Consider the following 20,448-nt stretch of genomic DNA (forward strand, 5'->3'; position numbering starts at 1 on the left):
TACTTGTTATTCCATTACAAATGTCTTGAAAATATAACTTAGCCTCAATATTCCACAGCAACAATTTGTAAAATCTTACCATCTGTACAGTATTATGACAACATGTATACTTGGGATAACTTGCAAGGTTAACTTGCAACCCCTACCAGCTCGAGTCTTTGGTTATTATTTACGAATGTTTTCATAACATGAAAACGGTTACCCATCCCCTTAAAATCTTTGTTGACCTATATTATTATTACCATTCTGAAGTATAAAACCAACCAAGGGATTCCACTGTCTAACTTATCTTCCCTGGGTTATTAAGGTTAGGAGCACTATAAGCAAGGTATACCAGTTTATAAAGCGAAGTAAGGATTAAACAGATGTACAATGACGAGAATTGCCTCCCTATTTACATTTGAACTGCATTGCGCATACGCAACGAGTGCATATTTACATAGAAATGTATATTCGCATGAGCACAGGCGCATGTACCCACACGTCAAAAGGTCGATAAAAGATGAACAAGCAGGTACTGCAAAAGACAACCGTGGAAGTAGTAGTACGTGATTGGTACCGCAAAATGAGTGAACATCCTACGAAATAACATCTTCCGATCGACCTTGTAAACAAGAAAGAAAGAAAGTAGAGAGGCAGCTCAGGACACCTCCACGACCAAAAGAGAAGAAAGAAGCTACTACTGGGCTCGTCCACGGGCACGGGGTGGGTGGTCTGTCAACAGTCGAATAAGCTTGTCGGATCTCCCCATTGCATCTCTTGACGATTTCACTTTTTCTTCCTGCACCAACCACGCCTACACTTTGTCAGCAGCTAATCCAAATCAAACCAATTGTGCATCAAACAGACAGTGGTTTTGCCGCTAGCTATAAATAATGTCATGAATCAGCGCTTAACAAGCCATCTGCATCAGCGATCAACCAGAGCTTAGATTTAGCCGCCCCATTATTGTGAAACACTTGGATGTGGTTCCAATTGTTGCTGAGGTTTCAAAGAGACGTACCTTTCTGGTATCCACAAATATATCAGGACCTGTGAATTCTTTGAGCATCATAGCTGACACAGGCTGCAATCTCCTGGTCGAGGAAATGAAAGGTAAACTTCAATTCCATGACAAGCATGCTTTTTTTTGCGGGACACAAAAAGCAAGACTCTTAAGCAGTAATTATGCAAGAAAAAACATTTCTGAAGTACTCACCTTCTAGTGTTCTTTCTATTGCAAGGCTTAGAAGCAGAGAGATCCTCTATTTTATCTGTCAGTTTTTCAGCCTGATTGTCCTTGGTTGGAGACTTCGAACGATAACCATAACAAAATATGACTATTAGAAAGGGCGACAATAAAAAGAAACTAGCCTAACAGAGCATGTCATTTTTCTTTTTACTTCTTAACTAACAATATTCCAGTAGAATATCTCCAAGTGTTTATAGACTTAGCATTATATTTTTCATCATAATGCAACAAGCAAAGAAGTGCCATCCGCCCCAGACTAGACAGTAATGATCTTACTATTGGAGCTTTCCTTGGGGAAGATTTTCCATTTAGCGTACATGGATACATGCCTCCATGATCATCCACTACATGTGGAGGTTGAGCACAGCCTACAAAAATTGTGTTCCATTGATAATGTAATACAACATTTCAGAAGGATATAGACAATCATATACAACATGCCCACACCAAATTAAGCACGACCAATGCTTTTGTTTTATGAGATATTACACATTACATACCATATTCCACAATGGTTATTTCTACTGTTGGCTTGCATCTTTCTGACTGAGGATCCTGCTGAAGAGCACCCTAAAGAAAAGGCACAAACATATGTCTTAGACTTTCCAACAAGGCAACAACGATTTAGCATAGAAAGAAGAAGCGCCACTTGCATGCAATCATATTTCATCCTGAGAAATAGATTAAAAGAATAAGAATAGCAGCTAACCTTGATTATGTAAGGAAATATTTTCAGTGCACAAAGGGATTATGGACAGTGTTCTACAACTTGACTAGGATATTATTGTGTTATTTTTGGAACTTTGAAGGAGCTCAGTACCACAGTGAAAATAGAATATGCATTACGCTCCACATCCCCATACTTCCATAGCTCTAAAGAATCAATCTCTTCTTTCTTCCCAAGAGCTCTCTTCCCAGCCTAGCAAGAAACATCCCCTTCTAAACCCCCAATGGCAGCCATCACCAGTTCACTACCCTCCCCAAACTCCCATAATAGAAAAACACAACGAACAAATCAAAGGTGGAAAACTCAAATGTACAAATGGATAACTGTTTGATGCAACAAACTGCTTGATTGTGCTAAGAACAATACAAAGATACGTACAAAGATACAAAAAGAATTAAAATATTAAATTGTTCCATACCATCCCTTGCAACTGACTGGAGCTAACATGTAATGAGCCAGAGTTCACTTCTTGGGAACAACTTGGAGTACTATGATGTTTCACCCCTGTCAAAAGATCCAACAAAATTGTGATAAAATGGTGCATCATGAGCAAAATATTGCAACATGGAACTTGTTAACCTCTTGTGTGAACATTCTGTTGAATCCCCTCCGTTGTTATATTGTGTATCTCTTCCCTTTCTTCTTCACTTTGCTCTATGGGAGATTTCTTGCTAGCACCAATAAATTGTGGAGACAGGTTTGCGCTTTCATTCTGTAGGCATGTATCTGCACAAGTGACCTTTTGTGTCAGTTGACCTTATTGTCTACACAATATTTTTATTTTTAGAAGTCACACAGAAAGGACTTCCCTTGCAAAAATGGTACCACGATCTTTAAATGGAACTCTAATTTCCACATCAGAAGAAATATGTTTCCTAATTTTATTCTATTGTGTGAGTGTTACCATGTTAAATTATTCAGCGGGAAGAAAAACATAGAAACTTTAAGAACCTGTAAAGCTTTGATCAGATGGATGATCCAAACTACTGGATGAATGTGTGACACCACCACCATCAGAGCAACTTTCAGACCTATCCAACTTCTTATCAAGCACCTGTACCACTATCTAAAAAAAGAGAAAAGTAAGATATGGTTTATCCACTTGTACAGTCAAGATAGATTATACTCTCTTTTTTCAAGTGTTCCAGTAAACATCTCTAAAAAACCTTAATAAGAGACTGAGTGGTACTTGAAAATCCAAGGTAAAACAAGATTCTTCTACGCATGTGTGAGAAAGAGGGAGAGAGATAGAGTACATATTACCCCAATGTTTTCTTTTTCCACATCATGCTCAGGAATAAAAGCATCGGAACTACTTGCTTTCTCTGGCTAAAAGAACAGGATGATGGTCCATATGTCAGTAAAAGATGCAGCAATGTTCCTCGAGTATCAACATCATGACATCTTTTTGAAAAAGAACTACATGAGCATTTCTCCATGAGGATCCAAAGGTCCAAACCAGTAAGTATCATACCTTACAATCTCCGGAGCACAATTCTTCTTCCGCTATCAGCTTAATAATAGAAGTATCACAAACATCAGATCCCCCTGTCCCTGTTATAGAAAAATGGATTCTCAGGCCTATGAGAACCATCTGATGATATTGTCCTGAACATGTACACCATGGAAATGTAACCTGTCTTGTCATCATAATCTGAAGACCTTTCAGGGCCATGACCTGTAGATTCTTCTGAGACCTCTTCTACTGCTAACTGTAGGAAAAAAGAAGTTCGCTTAGTGCTATGCTGTATAACATGCAAAAGAATATTATCAAGAAAGCTCCAACCTCATTTATATCTGCATTTGAACTTTGCATATAACATGCCCTAAAAATTAAGAAACTGCATCTTATTGAATATAGACTATTGGCGTGCAGGCATAAAAGGGGAGATATTTTGCTTCCCATTAGGCAAGTAGTACATAAGAAAAAAAATGGTGCACTATGTAAAAAACAATCCAAAGGGCAGAAGATCGTAACTATCAAAGGAAGTGAAGGGTTAGGAACAGGCTGCTGTTCGATGCAACCAGAGCATGAGATTTTATGACATTGAAGTTTTAAGCATGCTCAACTGCGCCAGGTATCAACTCATTACAGTAAGTTTAATCTGACGTAAACATTGTGACAGCCCTTCTAAAGCCTAACAGCATATCTACAGAGTTTGATGGAATAAAAGATACAAGGAGTGTTAAGCACTCTGTTTGCTTGTAGAGCTTTAGATCCAAGACATACTTATTCAAACATTACTTTAGTTAAAAGGCACTCAATGAAAATCTAAGTAAAAAACCAAATGTGAGGTTTTCCTGTTTGAAGTTTCTTTAACTTACAGATTTGTTTAGAGCAGAGTCAATAGATACAAGATCAGTTTGACTTGATAGAGAAACAAAACTTTGAGCCACTTGACCAGAAGACACATCATTGTTTTGCTCAACAAAGGTATCTTCAACAGCTGGAAATTTCTTGCATGAACAACTTAGAACCTTCAACTTCTTCTCCAGCTCCATAATTTTGATGTCTTTAGATCTAAGCAATTCTCTTGTGCTCTCAACAGCATTCTCAGACTCCTACAGGCAAACATGTGAATTAAAAAAGGACAAAAAAATCTATGGTGAATTTATTGATCTATATATCCCATACAATATAAACCTACTAAGTGAAATTATGGCATTTCTACTTTTCTCACAAAAGCACATCATCATAATTTTCTAGCATTTTGATAATTGATCTAGGGTAGTAGGGTGTAGATTGTACCACAAAGCCAAGCCGTCTAGCTATAATTCAAATCCACCTCGGACCTCATGTTAACCATTTTGTCACGCTAATTTCACATGGCGACACACAAGGTTTATATCTAGTTTCATTAACAACTAAAAACAGTGAAATTTCAAGAGCACTAGATATACAACAATAAATCCCACTTCAAGCATGTTATGTTCCTTACTTGACTTCACTACCCATCCTTAGAACTTACCACATTGAAGACAGACATCAATATTCCACATTCTGGTCAATTAAACAGAGATAAGCAATATAAAGGCAGGAAATTACCAAAAGTTTTTGTTTATACTGCTTTAAAACAGTCCATAAAGCCCTGGCAAAGTTTGTCATTATTTCTTCATTTCTCGAAACTCTTCGCAATTCTGAATTAAGAAGCTTGTACTGTGACTCATCTGCGCAAATATATGAAATAAACAGTATGAGGTGAATGTTGTTATTCTCTTACTTTATTACACTGAAGATAAGAGAAATATTTATTACGAGTTATGCAAAGCAAAGGGTCAGAACTATGACTACAGACAAGTAAGAGTCAATAATAGTACTGACTACTGAGACCGAAAATGAACTGTGCCAAAAAAAAACATGTGATATTGAAACAAATGAAATATTAATATAGGTGAATAGAACCTTTTTCAGAAATTGTAACACCATCATCCTTATCAATGTCATCCTTTCCTGCGACCTGCATAAATATAGCATAGATTATAGTGCCTTCTGAGTTCTGACTAAGATATGAAATAACTATAGCAGACATAATTATATAAGAACTTGTTTGAGGGAAATATGGATCAGAACATGATGAAGTTTGAGTGATGTGAGGGCAGTCAAGACTCAAGACTATGTGGTCCTTTAGTACTTATGGTACAGGATTGTAATTAAACACTAAAAATTGGGTCAATGATAAATCAGGACTTCAAGGTTTTAAATTGATCAGCTTGTTTGAAGCACTATGGAGAATTAATAAGTTAGATGGGCCAAAATGAACAAGTGGAAAGCTTAGTAAAAATTACATCCATACTGCAAAAACTTCAACCTTATGAATCTTCCTCTTTTTCGTGTTCTCTTGGCAAATCAGGGAAGCACTGCTTCTCTTTTGGGAAACCAATCCAGAAGAGTCCTCAAGGTTGGTATACCTGAAAGATAGCAAAATAAAACCAGGGCCCCTTTGAAACACAGGATAGGAATAACACAGGAATAGGAAAAACGCAAGAATTGAAGTTGCATGTTTCTCCAATCCTACAGGAATGGAAAACACAGGAAAGATGAAGATGGAGCCCTTTGATAGCATCACAGGAAACTAACAAAGCAAAGGAAAGTTTCCAAGAGGTTGGACCTCTTGCTTATTTTCCTATGAAATTGAACCATAGGAATGCAATCCTATGGAAAATGTCCTATCCTTTCCTACGAATCAAAGGGCTCCATAGGAAAAATTCCTTAGGAAATTGAAACCTGGCAATATTTTCTGATGTTGGATATCAAATAGAAAATAAATAATGAATACCTTCAAAAGAACATGTATAAATGAAGTACTTGCTACTGAGATTTTGTTTTAGTACAAACACATTATTGAAAAGATGTGGATTAAATTAGTCATATATCGCTTCCCTCAATGCATTTCCTCCATTCTAGGGTTACGTCCCATGATCTAAAGTTGTCCCATGATCTAAAGTTCCCAATAGCTGATATCTTAAAATATGACCCTTTCAACTAGAAATGCTCACCCTAACAGTATTGGAAAACAAACAGAGGAAACACCACCAAGAAGCTTTGTGTAATTTATTAGGCAATTTTTACATGCACCATATAATTTCAGTATTTCACTTGCAATTCCTTTTGCATTTTCCAGCATTCATACCATAGGTCATATGTAGAGCAAATGTAAAATTGTTTCCTACTTCCCTAAAGTCAAGATTATGTATGTATTCAAGTTTATCTCCCTTCATGTGTCTAATTCCTCAAAATAATGAGTAATTGCTGTTATGACCAACATAACAAATAGAGAAATAGGCTTAGAGCGGTTTTTTAAAAAGAATCAACTGCACTAGAATCCTATCTGGTTAAATAAGATGCAGCTTACAAAATATTTTTTACTCTCATAAGACAATTCTGTCAATGATTGTAAGGGGAGTACTTTATTTTCATGTACGGAGATGCTTGTCTTAGCAAAAAAGATGTATCCAAATAATCATCATCTCCTGGTTTCACATTCAAAATCTGAAAAATAAGAAAAATCACGATTAAAAAAAAAACTCAACACATAGACCACACAGCAAAAGTGATAAATAAATAACATAGCAGGCTGCAAATGTCATTGCAGCACATAAATGAGCATAGGCACTGTTATGGATGCAGCCAACCATCCTTACATTAGGAGGCACTACGAATAATCACAAATAAGTGCTCGCTTCAATTTGGATCTATCTTATTATGTTATCTTTTGAGTGATGAACTTGTTCCTTCAAAGATAGTACTTCCTCTACACAAAAATAAGTGGTGTTCTAGGATCAAACTTTTGTACTTTCACTAACCATACCCCCAACCACCACCACCACAAAAAAAAGGAGGGTAAACTCGAATTTTTTAGATGTCAGTAAACCAACATTTCCTTGATTTGATAAATATATCGCTACAAAATTTGGGATCAAAGAGCTTTGGGAACTGTGTCAGGTCCAATGCATTGCTTAATTTGTGACGGATAAAGTATAAAGCACATCAAAACATTTTTTAAAAAATGTAGCCTATAAGTGAAGGTGAAGCGCATCATTTCAGGAGATTTCAATAAGAATGGACAATTATTTTAGGTGCAAATAACATACCAGAGTCATTTTCTTCCTTCCTTCCAGGTAGTCTCTCAAGTACCTTGTCAACTATCAAAAATCAAAATTACAAAAGATTTAGAAGAAATAAAAATAAAATTCCGTTTCAAATTAATCTTCAATTGCTACAACTGGTGAATCATAAAATGTTGTTTGAACTTTAAACTTATTGCATAAAAAAGTTTTGAGAGCAGAAAAATAAGTCATCAGGAATAGAATGTGAAAATTAGTTTTTGCATTTCATCAACAAACTAGCTCACTATACATGGAACCAATGTCATTAGTTATATAACAAAATATAGAAAATCAATTGATGTGAGACCACCGAAAAAAGTGCTAAGCAAGATTTATCAATTGTAAATTGCCTTGTTGACCTTTAGATCTGTTCTTCAGATTCCTCACTACAAATAGAGGATCTATGTAAAACATCATTTGATGACCATAATTAGGGAAAGAAATGGTGATTACACACCAAAGGGCAAAAAAGGATAGAAAGAGGCAAGATTCAAATCCATGTTTTGCTTGTCTCAAAAGAATATGTTGTGTCAGCAGACATACCATTGAGTTCTTGAAGTGCTTCTCCAAGGGTTTCTTCTTGTTTTTCTGATGCTCTAACAAAGACTGCAGTTCCAAAAGATATTTAAAAAAGCATGCATTAGCAAGCATGACTTACTGATCTGAGTATGCAAAACATAACTTAGTATTTCTGCAACCACCTCCAGATGGAAAAAGGAGCTACTAAAGAAAATCCATTTGGCCATACCCTCAAACAGAGACCAAAAACCATGGATGTATTGTTGATGAAATTACTCTCTAGCAATCGTGTACCCTGTAAATGAAAGAGTAAGAGAAATGTACACAAAAGATGGCATCCCATAAAAGAAAAGGTGTTGTGCATGCTTCATATGTTCTATCTACTAATCTATATTATAGGGGGAGGGACCATTGATCAAGAAACAAACTTGATTTCCAGTTCTCCTTTCCCGCTCTGCCCCCGCAAGGTCTGCTATGGTCAGGACAGCATTATTAAGCGAATTCTCACTTTCTGCATCAGAGCTTTTATGAACAGCACGTATAGTGATAATGCACTGCGATCGACTGCAAGACAACATAAGCGTAAATTAGTAGATCAAAAATTAGAACAAATGCTCAAAATAGAAAGCAAAGAACTATATGGTAGAAAGAAAAAGGAAAGAAAACACAGCATCTCTACCATCATTAGGAAAAGAAAACCTTGAAAGTAAAATAGATATATCCAGGATAAAGTTTTTTGGTTAGTGAAGATCATATGAAGAAATTTATAAGGAAAACATGCCTTGACTTGCTGTTAGCATTTGTTGCAGCTGTGGTACGCTTCAGCATCCCAGAAAAAAGTAAGGCCTCAGCATCCGCAAAATTTTCAACGGATACCTGCAGAACAAATGAACTTATTGCATGGTACCAAGCACATTGGTATCAGCACTAATGTAGTTCAAATGGAATGGGCCTTCCCCCTGACTATGGTTTGTGCTCCGGAATCACAGAAAGCAGAGTAAACTCCTGACATGAGTTGGATTAGGAAGTTTTCATCCAATCGGAATAATTAACAGGAAGTCACAGCCAGACCATTTGAAATGACCGAAAAGATGAGGTGCACATCCTAGGTTAATGTTTCCAACATACCTCTTTAAGACCTTTAATTGTTGACTGCTGGAGAACAAGGTCGGTCGCATCAGACAGTAGGTCAAGAATCCGCTCTCCTTTTCCCTCAGAAAGTATCTCGAACATTGAGAAGCAAAATGATCTGTAGTTATGAGAAGAGATATGATATGGAATTTAAAAGGCTTCCGTCCTCCATGGTAGTGTTAGAATTTAGATATGAACATGGTTAAGAGAAATATTAAAATGATGAAAGCATTTGTTATTGGAATTATGTTGAATGACAATGTAGGTTTTGGCTTAAAAAGAGTGTAATACCGTAGTTTGCTGAAGGGTTCATGTGTTGTTGGAGAGAAGATGCGGCGTAGCGTGAGTGGTACAAGTCCAGGATTCCTTGGGGAGCCAAAGACAGTATGGGTCTTTCCAGAGCCAGTGGGACCCATTGCAACCAGAAGGCCACTCTTTCCTCCCAACAACAAGTCATCCACCAGCGGATTCATCACTTGACTAAATACATCATGCTGCATATATTGGAGTACTAGATATATAGTAGAAGATCATCTACAAACTTAACACGATGGATGGATGCAGTCAGAACGCAACGAAAACCTCACCTGTGAGGAATCGGGTGAGAAGACGGAGGAGAAGCCGTCGAAGACCTCGGTGCGGCCGCGCTTGGGGTCGAGGAGCTTGGAATGCGGGACGGTGAGCGCGACGGAGTTGGGGGAGTTGGCGACGAGGCACACTTGCTTGGGATTAGTTGGGGACTTGGCCTTGCCCTTGCGCTCCGGGAGCGGGAGGGGGCGGATGCGGAGGAACACCTTGAGCCGCTCCGCCGCCTCCTCGAGCAAGCGAGAGATCTGGGAGGGTTTGGAATTGGGGAGAGGGGTGGGGGGAGGCCTCGCGCTGCGTGGAGGGTTCCGCCGGAGGGTGCTCGGAGCAGGCGGAGAAGCCGCCGCGCCAGCGCCGGCGCCGGTGATGGGGGGCTCCTTCAAATTCATCTCGACTTTGGGGTTTGGGGGTTTGGTGCTCAGCCTCACCATTCCATTTTGAAGCCAACTCCCTCCGCTCAAACTACACTTTTCTTTTGTTTCGGGGGAGTCTGAGGGAAGAAATGAAAGTTTAAAATATTTGAACATTTTTTATCTCGGTTTGATTGGAGGATTTGAGAATTAGGGTTGGTTTGGTTGGTGTTCTATATAGGCATTACCAAATTTTTTTTAATGCCAAATTTTTGTAAGTTTTGGTATGACTAATTTTAGTAAGGCAAAGTTGTGTTTGGATTGAAGCCAAAATAGCCTAAGTTCACTATTGGAATGCCCATTTTCTTAGACATGCTAAAATTCGGTTTCAAACCAAATAGACACTAAACACTATTAAAATTGTGTTGACGTAAAACACGAGGACTGGGAGATCTGCTTAGCTCCTGTGCAGGTCCAAAGGTTGGTGATATGAGGGCGTGCCAGTTAGTTTGATCCTGCAACTGACAAGATATGCAAATAGTAGATCAAAACAGCCGATCGGCTGACAAGCCGATGGAGTAGTTCTAGCCGATAGCCGATAATAGCCGATGCCAATACCAGCCGATAGCGATAGGGTTTAAGCAATCGGCTATATGTCCAATGTAGATGATGATATAAAGGCAATCGGCTGATGATGGTGTAATAAAATAACAATATAATCCAGTATAAATTAATCGGTAAATAATGATATGATAAATAAGCATCGATCCGAAAGTTAAAGCACACATCGGCTGGAGGTACGATGTCATGAAATCCACAAAGATTAGATTAAACAGTGAAACCTTTGTTGTCATCTGCTAAATCCAACTTATATATATATATATATATATATATATATATATATATGCAATCCTTATGAGCCGATGCAACGTCCAGATAACTCACCGGCTGAAACCCCGATGAAACCCTTATTGGCATTCAAGAAGCAGGCTAGAGATTATGGTTCTAAGCACGACTTAGTAGATCAAACTTAACTGATACAGCACTAAGTATGAAAAAGAAACATAATATCTAGACAATCAAGCCGTTGACTGAGTTTTCAGGGTGGTAGATGTATAAGTTAATCTAATCTAGCATGACGATTTAGCCGATACCGGCATAAACCCTAAAGCGAGAAGCAGCCGATAGAGCTAAATTGAGATGCTAAGACTAGATTAACATAGACATATGATAAATAGCCAGGCAAATATATTATCCAAACCAGAGTAATCCAAGAGGTCGAATGTAATGATGCAGCCTTGAACGACGCCGACGTAGACGATACAATTGCCTGGACCGGTGGAACATTGGACTTATCCCTTCGCCGGAGATCGAAGACGATGCAGCCCCACGTCGGGTGCCAAGTTCCACCGGAACGTAAAAATAAAAGTAAAGCAAAAGGGTGGCGATGCGCCGAAATTGTATTGAACGTGTGTATAGATTACATAGGCCCTGGGTGTACATATTTATACCCATGTGTTGATACAAGTCCTTGTCGGACAAGAAAGAAACTTTTCTAAAGATAAAAGGAAAAGATAAAGTCCTTATAGGACACTAAACACACTTTCCTAAAGGAAACTAACAAACTATTCCTAATTAATAGATAACTTGCCATGCCGTCTCTTCTGGATAAGCTTCCTTTAGTAGATCAATTTCCTTAACTGAATATAGCAAGAATCCGACAACTGACGACTTGACAACTCTCATCGACTAATCTCAGGACTTCAAAGCCGATGCTGACTCTAAGCCGATGACTACTCCGGACTTACCAAATTTCACTGTTAACAAATTGTTATATATTGGTGAGCCTAATGCATACATGAACATGGTGCCGTTAATGGATATGGGCTTCTCAGTGTGAATGTTGGTACGGTTGAGATCATCTGGATCAAGGCCAGCAAAGCGAGATACAGTGACCTTGTATTGTTGTCCTTGAGTCATCCACTTCAATTGAAGTTCTCCACTTCCAGCCTGCCCAAAGTATATAGTGCGCATCGAACTGCCCCATCACGTCCTCACACCAAAATACACCCAAGACTTAAACTGTGGCCAAGATCCTTGTTGATACAAACTAGCTTAAATAACATCATTGGAGGCATAAGTTTGCTCCTTGTTCATATACTCCCAGTCCCACTTCATACTTAATTTCTTTTAATATATTTACGTGCAATTATTTTACGCGTTTGCCAAAAACGTCAACCCAATTCATAGGATTCGATCTTGCCATAAACATGAAGTTGTACCAATCAATTTGGAAATCATGCGGAAGCGAGGATCTTTGGACTCGTGAGGAAGCAGAGTGTCTTGGTCTATTTTGCGTACATGTACATTCAATAGTATTACACTTAGGGATAAAATCTTAACCACTAATTTATTATATTTTAGCCGTAAAAAAAAATCTGATAGTTTTAAGATTGTAATTATGTCAGAATTTTATCTTCTTTTTACTCTATGTATAATGAATTTTAAAATGCAACTTTGCACGTAAATGTAATACTATTGGAAGTACATGTGTGATTTTTTTAAGAATTTTTTATGATAATTTTTAGTTGGTGTACACGGTGGGTACACACGAGGGTCTGTGTGCATAGGATACGCTCCCGTAAACTGCGGACATCACTTATGTGTGTGTGTGTTTGTGTGACCTGGCCTTTGTATGAATGGAAGTGATATCCGCAGTTTATAATTTGTATGTATATATAGCACTGGTATTATGGCTGAAGATCGAGTAGAGAAGAAGAAAAAAAAGCTAGTAGAGGTTAATACTAGTAGTAGTATATAGTTAAAAGGAGGACATGCAAAGGCCATTTTGGTGTTAAATAATGGAGTGTAAGTAAATAAAAAGGAAGGGGGGGCGGCAGGCTTCACACAAAGCTGGCGCGCACACAGACGCATAGCATATATAGGATGATGCGTGTGTTGTATTCCATCATCATCAGGTAGCGCGCGCGGATAGATCATATCTAGCGTGGACGATGGCGAGGCATCGGTGGTATGTGCAGGCGGTGGCGCTGCTGGTGGTGCTGAAGGCGGCGGCAGGGTCTGCGGCGCCGCCGACGACGACGAGGAGCAGGAGCAGCAGCACGGTGGTGGCCGGGATGGTGTTCTGCGACCAGTGCAAGGACGGCGCCAGAGGCCTCTTCGACTACCCGCTCTACGGTTGGATTGCTTTTGCATTTGCATATAAAGATACTACAATTTGATTGCAATAATCCATGATGATCGATGATCATGGGGGCGGCGGCGTGCTTGAGGCTTGAGCAAGCTACCTGTCCGTCATCTACTCTACTGTGTGCAGTGCATGCTATTCTCCTTGCCTACCTAACCTGATCAATTAGTACTTTACTTCCTTTATTATTCTTTCCTTCAGAAATTTGTGGTTAATTTGGATATGCTGTAAAATGGAAGGAATGCATTTGTGGTGGGTGCAGGTGCGCGGGTGGCGATCGAGTGCGGCGGAGGGGAGAGCCCGGTGACGGTGCGGGAGTGCAACACCAACTGGTTCGGGGGATTCTCCGTCCGCATGGAGGGCACGCCCGAGATGAACCGCTGCACAGCGCGCGTCGTCCAGGCCACCGGCCACTGCGGCGCCGCCATCCCCACCGCCCCTCGCGACCTCACCCTCGCCTTCCGCATGCTCGGCCTCGCCCTCTACACCGTCCCCCCACTCCTCTCCCAGCCGCTCCGTCCCATGGACTTCTGCCCATCTCCATTAACATCTCCATCTCCTCCCGCCCTCGCGCTCGCCCCCTCTCCGATTCCGACTCCAATCATCGCGCCGCCCCCCGTGTCCTCGCCGGCTCCCCCTCTCCCGCCCCTCTGGCGCCGCAGGCCTCGCCGCCTGCCGCCCATCTGGCGCCCGACCCCACCCTCGCTACCCGTTGACACCATGCCGCCGCCGCCGCCGCCACCGCCACCGCAGCCGCAGGGCTCCGCCTGCACCTTCGAGTACGTATCTATCTACTAGTCCTTCCTTAATAATTTGAACAACATATAGATGATTAATGAAATGAAATGGATCGTCAGCAAGTGGGCGGACGTTGGATTGCACGGGTGCAACTGGAAGGTGGTGACGCCCAACACGACGGTGGCCATGGCGTTCGGCCCCGCCGCGGCGCAGAGGTACGGCCCCGACATGACGCTGCGGGAGGCGCTGGACGGGAGGGGAGACATGTACCGGACGCTGCTGCGGGAGGCCACGGCGGCGCTCCTCAATGCCTACTACAACCCCAGTGGCTCCGGCTTCCTGTACCCCACCACCGCCAGCGTCATCGACCACATCAACGCCGCCCTCCTCACCCCCACGCTCCACAAGCTTCTCCTCGAGGGTGCGCGCTTCCGCCGCGCCAACTCCGACTCCAACCTGCCCTGCCACCTCACCCCCTGCAACTAATTACTACTCCTGCTTGCTTACTCGATCGCTAATGCACTCGTTTTTCATTTTATTACTCGCTACGCTAATGTATTACTAGTGTCTCGACTCAATACTTAATTGGTGGATGGATTTTAATACTACACTACTACTACTGGAGTACTATAGTACAATCGATTCAATTTTATTATTACTTAATTAACTAATAGTAGCAGAACATGCATACCGTATGTACTGGAAGCATCATCCCTTGACCAGCCAATTTATTATACTCCACTCGCGCGGTCAAACCAAGTCAATACGACAAAAGCAGAGCAGAGCAGAGGAAACGTTTGCTGTTCAAACTAATTTAAACAGGGAGCTACTACTACAGACTACTCCTCCACTAGAAGTAGAGGAATTACCACTAGTAGTAGAGTAGTACATTCCAATTCCAATTACTTGAGTAGATCCTTGGATTATTCATTCCATCAAGGGTTGGATTCAAAAACTAGACATCCAAATTCATTCATTAATTAGAGGTAGGTGGAGTAGTAAGTAAAAGAAGAAAAAAAACGAAAATAAAAGAAAGAATTAGGAGCAGATTGGGCAAAGCACGAGGCCGTTCTCGTTACACTCGCCGCAGCGCACCACCACCACCGCCCGCGTCTTGTTGCTCCTTGCAGCCGCCGCCGCCGGCACCGGCGTGGGGAGGGAGAAGCAGAGCTTGCGGCTGCCGTTGCAGTCGAAGCAGGGCAGGAATCGCATGCCGCCGCATCCGTCGCAGCAGCCACCACCTGGGCGCGCCCTCGGCAGGCCCTCCAGCAGCGCCGCAAGCTTGCCCTCCTCCTCCAGGCGCGCCACCTCCGCGGCGCCGCCGACGTGGTTGCCCCGGACGAACAGCCGTGGCACCAGGGGCGCGCGGTCGTGGTGGTCGAGGGAGATGCGGTGGCGCAACTCCTCCCGGAAGCCGCGGTCCATGGAGATGTCGCGCTCCCGGAAGGCGACGCCGTGCGAGTGGAGCGCGGCGCGGACGGCGTTGCAGGCCTCGAAGGTGGCGCGCACGCCGCGAAGCGTGGTGGTGTAGAGCAGAACCCCAGCAGGAGGAGCAGGAGGAGGAGAGTGGTGCGTGGGCCTCCGTGGTTTCTGTGGGGTGGCGGGGTCGAGGAGACCGGCCATGAGCTCCCACGAGTTGATGACCTCCGCCTCGCCCTGCTTCTTCAGATGCTTCTCCGGCGGGGCTGCACATGGTGGGTTGGTGGTGGTGGTGGGTCGGGGAGGCGGCGTGGGCGGAGGAGGAATCCTAGTAGGGGATTGGGATTGGGATTGGGATTGAGCTGATGATACTAGAATGTTGTCGAGGATGCCGTAGGTGGAGGAGGTGAGGGAGACGATGTGGGAGGCGGAGACGCCGATGATGCGCCGGCGGCGGTCATCGTCGTCGTCGTCGTCCACGAACGCGGAGGCAGCGCAACCCATGGTATTGGTATTGGTATGGTAGGAAGGAAGGATTCGATTCGAGGATGATTAAGGAGAAAGGAGAGTGAAGAAGAAAGGAATGCATTCAAATTTCAAAACTTGAAACCGCCATGCCATTGGATGGCACTGTACTGTACTACTCCTACATTACTCTATTGGGCCTGCCTCTCTGGTCGTTGGGCTTGGCCTACTCCTGCATCACCATGTATGGGCCTAACTTACCATGCTTTAAGATGGTACCACCAGTTACCAGAAGTAATCATTTAGATCCTCTTTATTTTAGGCTTTTAACCGATCTTTTAGCTTACTAGACAAAAAAAAAAACCGTGCGTTACAACGGAAATAAAACACGAGAACATTAAGAAAAAGTTGAGAAAGATTTACATTATGTAATTAATTAAAATACAAATTTCACCATCCTTCATATAAAGAAGATATATTTATATTCCTATTTTTATTTCATTCCCATTACATATGAAATCGCAATTATACATGTATACGATGTTGAAGAAAATAAAGTATCATGAAAATCAAGGTAAATATGGGTAATAAAATTTTCCAAATATTGGAACTAATTTTTATTAAATTCTCCATGATTAATTACATTATCTGATTTTATTTTTCGGAATTTTCTGAGCTCCATTACTAATTTTAACCATACAGACATCATTTCAGTTTTTATTTAAATGAAAATCTAAATGAAAACCATACTTTCTCTCTGGGCCATTTTCAGCCCATTTATTTCCTCAGCCTGTAGCCGAGCCGGCCCTTTTTCCTTCGGAAAAAGTACATCCAAGATCCCTCAACTTGTCATCAAGATACAAAATCGTCCCCCAATTGCAAAACCAGATACCGGGCATCCCTCGAGTAACAAAATCGTTCGCTTTAGGTCCCTCGTAGTTTTAACCCCAGTTTTGTCCGACATGGTGGCCGAGTCTGCGTGGGACCCACGTGAGCCCCACATGTTAGGATGCCACGTCATCTATCCCTTCCTCTTCTATCAGTTTTCTCCTCATCTGGTAGGCAGGCTAGCCGGCGGTTGGGGAGGAAGTCGACGGGGCGAGCCGGGAGAAGAGGAGGTTCGGCGGCGGTGGCCAGCGATCTTCGATGCAGCAGCGGCGACGACCACGCAGGAGCAGGCCGGTCGGCGGAGCGGGAAGGCGACGGGCGGAGCGGCGGCGGCAGCTGCGCCTGCCGCACCGGCGTGCCGGAGGACCGGGCAAGCAGGGGGCAGAGCTGGCGACGGCGCGGGCCGGAGCGACCGACCGGCGGAGCAGCCCGCGCCGTCGCCGGCGGGCGGTGGGCAGGCGTGCTGCAGGAGAGGAAGGGGCTGCGGCGGCAGGTAGACGCCGTCGTCGCCACGTTCAAGCTCGGCAGCCGCCGTTGTACTGCTCGACGGCGGTGGCCAGCAACTACACCACCGACAGCCAGTACTCGCTCAACCTCAACCAGCTCCTCGCACTGAAAAATGGTCAATGTGTGGTTAACGTGTGGCTTTAACTTTGCAGTCCCTATAGATGAAAACTGAATGTGATTTGGTTTTGTGTTGGCCATCTGAACTTGTGAATTGATTCTGACATTGGCACCATGTATGCAAATGCACAATACTCGGAGGCTGAGAGCAACGATGGCTTCTACAAAGCTTCGCTCGGCACGGCGCCCGACGAGGCCTTCGCCCTCGCCATGTGCTACGCCGACCGGAATTGAACGGAATGCGAGAGCTGCCTACGCGCGGTGGCCATCGGGATGGCCTCCCTCTGCCCGCGGAGCCGTAATCTAATACGGACTAGTAGTCTCTTGCCTCATTACACGTAAGGGGAAAAAAGAACTGGTCCAAGCTAGTTTTTTTACTTAACAGTGTAAAAGTGTCTTATGACTTTTCAAAAAACAACAAAAAAATCAGCTTATTTTGTTTACTTAATAGTGTAAAAATGTCTTATGACTTTTAAAAAACCAAAAAAAAGCAACTTATTTGAGTCCAATAAAGAGGGTCCCAAATCCAGCTATTCAATTGCTAGGGGTCAAACTGGACTTTTTCCTATCAATTTATTCACGATCCATCCATCCATCCGGCCCATTAATTTCCTTCCCATTAAGGCAAAGTGATGATTACTACTCCCCATCTCAAAATAAATCGATTTAATACTTAGATATGATTAATATTTTCTAGTATAAAAAATTTAGATATAAGCATATCTAAATACGTTGTATATTAGAAAATATGTCATCTAATATTAGATTGGTTTATTTAAGACAGAGAGATAAGAAGAAGTAAAGTACTCCATCCGTATTTTAATGTATGACGTTGTTGACTTTTTGATCAACGTTTGACCATTCGTATTATTCAAAAACTTTATGTAATTATTGTGACTTAATTTATCATCAAATGTTCTTTAAGCATGACATAATATTTTCATATTTGCAAAAAAAATTGAATAAGACGAATGGTTAAACGTTACTCCCTCCGTCCCATAATATAAGAGATTTTGAGTTGTTGCTTTCACTGTTTGACAACTCGTCTTATTAAAAAATTTGTGCAAATATAAAAAACGAAAAGTTGTGTTTAAAGTACTTTAGATAATAAAGTAAGTAAAAAAAATAAATAATAATTCCAAAATTTTTTGAATAAGACGAGTGGTTAAATAGTATAAGTAAAAACTCAAAGGAGTAGTAAAAATATCAACGGCGCCATTCAGAGGGAGTAGCAGATATTATTGATACGATGAAACGATGGATGGATGGATGCATGCCTGCCTTACCTTTAATTTTTGCATCATCCCATTGATTGATTCGCTGATTGGCTCACCCGGCCTTCCATGATCGAGTAGTAAATTGATCCATGATTGCAGCCCAAGAAAGCGATCTATCCACAGTACGCACCAAACCCAACCCCCACCAGGAGGTTATGACTCCGTTCAGGTTCAGGTGTGCTACCTATCTGACGAGAAGCGCACCATGCAGGCAGCTACTCCTACTACTTTTCCTTGTTCACATCATCCATCCATCCATGTTCAACCTAAGTGGAGTAATAACTATACTTGCATTAACACAAATGAACTGCTATAGCTTCATCGTGTAACACATATCACACTCCAACCAATCATACATGCAACTTAAAAAAAAAATCGATATTCTAATGCCCATGAATATTACTTATACGCAAGTGGGTTTTCAATGGAAATTTAGTGAGATAAGTGATGTGCCGCTAATTTTTGTCTCTTTTAAACATGTGTTAGAGGGTATATTCGTGGGTGTGTGAATGTGGTATTGTGTGTATGGTGGTGTGTGCGCACGTCCGCCATGTAATTGAAAAAAAGAAGATATATGCAACTCCCATAAAAATATCGATATATCAATGGAACACTTCACATTTTTTAGATTATTTGTTAGTTAACTGATATTCCCGTAAAAACAATCATTTTTTAACAGATATGCAGGGCGATATCTTACTTTGGGCTAGAGGGAGGCTCATTGCCTTCCTCCTCCTCCGGTCCCTGGCCTATTCTTCTTTCTCTACCTCATCTTCCTCTTCCCTCTCTCCTTGTTCTCTATATATGGTGATATTCAGCGTGGGTATGCATCGGACCCTGGATCTGCCCCGGACTACAGTCAATGCACATGTTGGATACGACGATATAGCCATCATATCCAACTTAAAGTTTATTTTGCTTTTCTCTTTAATTAATTTGGTGCGACAACGACATTACACTAAGTCTGAAATTGGTGGATTTTGCCGGTCTCACTACCTTTCTCCCTACCGGTATGTATGTGTGCACTACTATTACCACACAATATAATGTACGATCATTAATTATTTGTAACTATATATGCAACAGATAGATGCTGATGAGATGCAGGTCTCTTTCGTGCATGTCGTCTAAAGTGATTACAAGTAAAGAAAGAATCTCTAAGTGGATACTATGAAATGTCTATATAGTAGGGTGAAATGGATCAAATTAATCCCCCGGCCTCTAGCTACTAAGGCTACAGGTGCAGTGTTTCAGAGCAAGGTTAATAGTATAGCCCACTACTAACTTCAATTCATCTATAGCTAATTTATACAATAGTTGATTACTATACTATAAATATATGGTCCCACCTGTCATACACACACTGCGTTTTGGAGTTCGTGCTGCAACTGGCTACAAATCTGTAGCCTGCTGCTCTTCTCTCTCATCTTTTATCTTATTAAAATATGTTTATAGCTGGCTAATAGTCTGCTATTGTACCTGCTCTCACAGGTTCCATTAATAGCCAATTGCAAGGTAATTATCATTAGTCTAGATGAGCTGCATAACTAGCCTACGACCAGGCCTGGACATGCATGATCGATGCATGGCACAACGTTGCAAATATGAGTAGTATTTGGTATTTCAGGTTATAAAATATTTTTGATTTTGGTCAAAGTCAAACTGCTTTAAGTTTAACA

General features: G+C 41.7%; 3 protein-coding genes across 3 annotated transcripts; 1 reads left to right on the top strand and 2 right to left on the bottom strand.

The window, feature by feature from the left end:
- Positions 1-373: 373 nt before the first annotated feature.
- Positions 374-10,245, bottom strand: LOC4327984 (kinesin-like protein KIN-6). The gene is made up of 24 exons (XM_015771863.3): positions 9,803-10,245; positions 9,507-9,709; positions 9,213-9,333; positions 8,866-8,960; positions 8,513-8,648; positions 8,314-8,379; positions 8,109-8,171; positions 7,551-7,601; positions 6,866-6,948; positions 5,768-5,867; positions 5,362-5,416; positions 5,005-5,126; positions 4,284-4,520; positions 3,595-3,670; positions 3,433-3,512; positions 3,222-3,287; positions 2,910-3,024; positions 2,538-2,684; positions 2,377-2,462; positions 1,732-1,801; positions 1,508-1,599; positions 1,199-1,290; positions 1,004-1,076; positions 374-781 (listed from the first exon to the last, which is right to left on the bottom strand). Exons 1-24 carry the CDS (start codon positions 10,229-10,231, stop codon positions 680-682), a joined length of 2,760 nt encoding a protein of 919 aa, XP_015627349.1. The 5' UTR covers positions 10,232-10,245; the 3' UTR covers positions 374-679.
- Positions 10,246-13,117: 2,872 nt separating this feature from the next.
- On the top strand, positions 13,118-14,726 carry LOC4327985 (uncharacterized). The gene is made up of 3 exons (XM_015771868.3): positions 13,118-13,348; positions 13,621-14,137; positions 14,216-14,726. The coding sequence occupies exons 1-3, from the start codon at positions 13,165-13,167 to the stop codon at positions 14,580-14,582; spliced, it is 1,068 nt and encodes a 355-aa protein (XP_015627354.1). The 5' UTR covers positions 13,118-13,164; the 3' UTR covers positions 14,583-14,726.
- A 166-nt stretch (positions 14,727-14,892) lies between these two features.
- Positions 14,893-16,039, bottom strand: LOC4327986 (uncharacterized protein At3g28850). The gene has a single exon (XM_015769467.3). The coding sequence runs from the start codon at positions 16,017-16,019 to the stop codon at positions 15,135-15,137; it is 885 nt and encodes a 294-aa protein (XP_015624953.1). The 5' UTR covers positions 16,020-16,039; the 3' UTR covers positions 14,893-15,134.
- Positions 16,040-20,448: the final 4,409 nt, after the last annotated feature.

Source organism: Oryza sativa, chromosome 2 (assembly GCF_034140825.1).
Source record: "Oryza sativa Japonica Group chromosome 2, ASM3414082v1".
In the NCBI taxonomy this organism is placed as follows: Eukaryota; Viridiplantae; Streptophyta; class Magnoliopsida; order Poales; family Poaceae; genus Oryza; species Oryza sativa.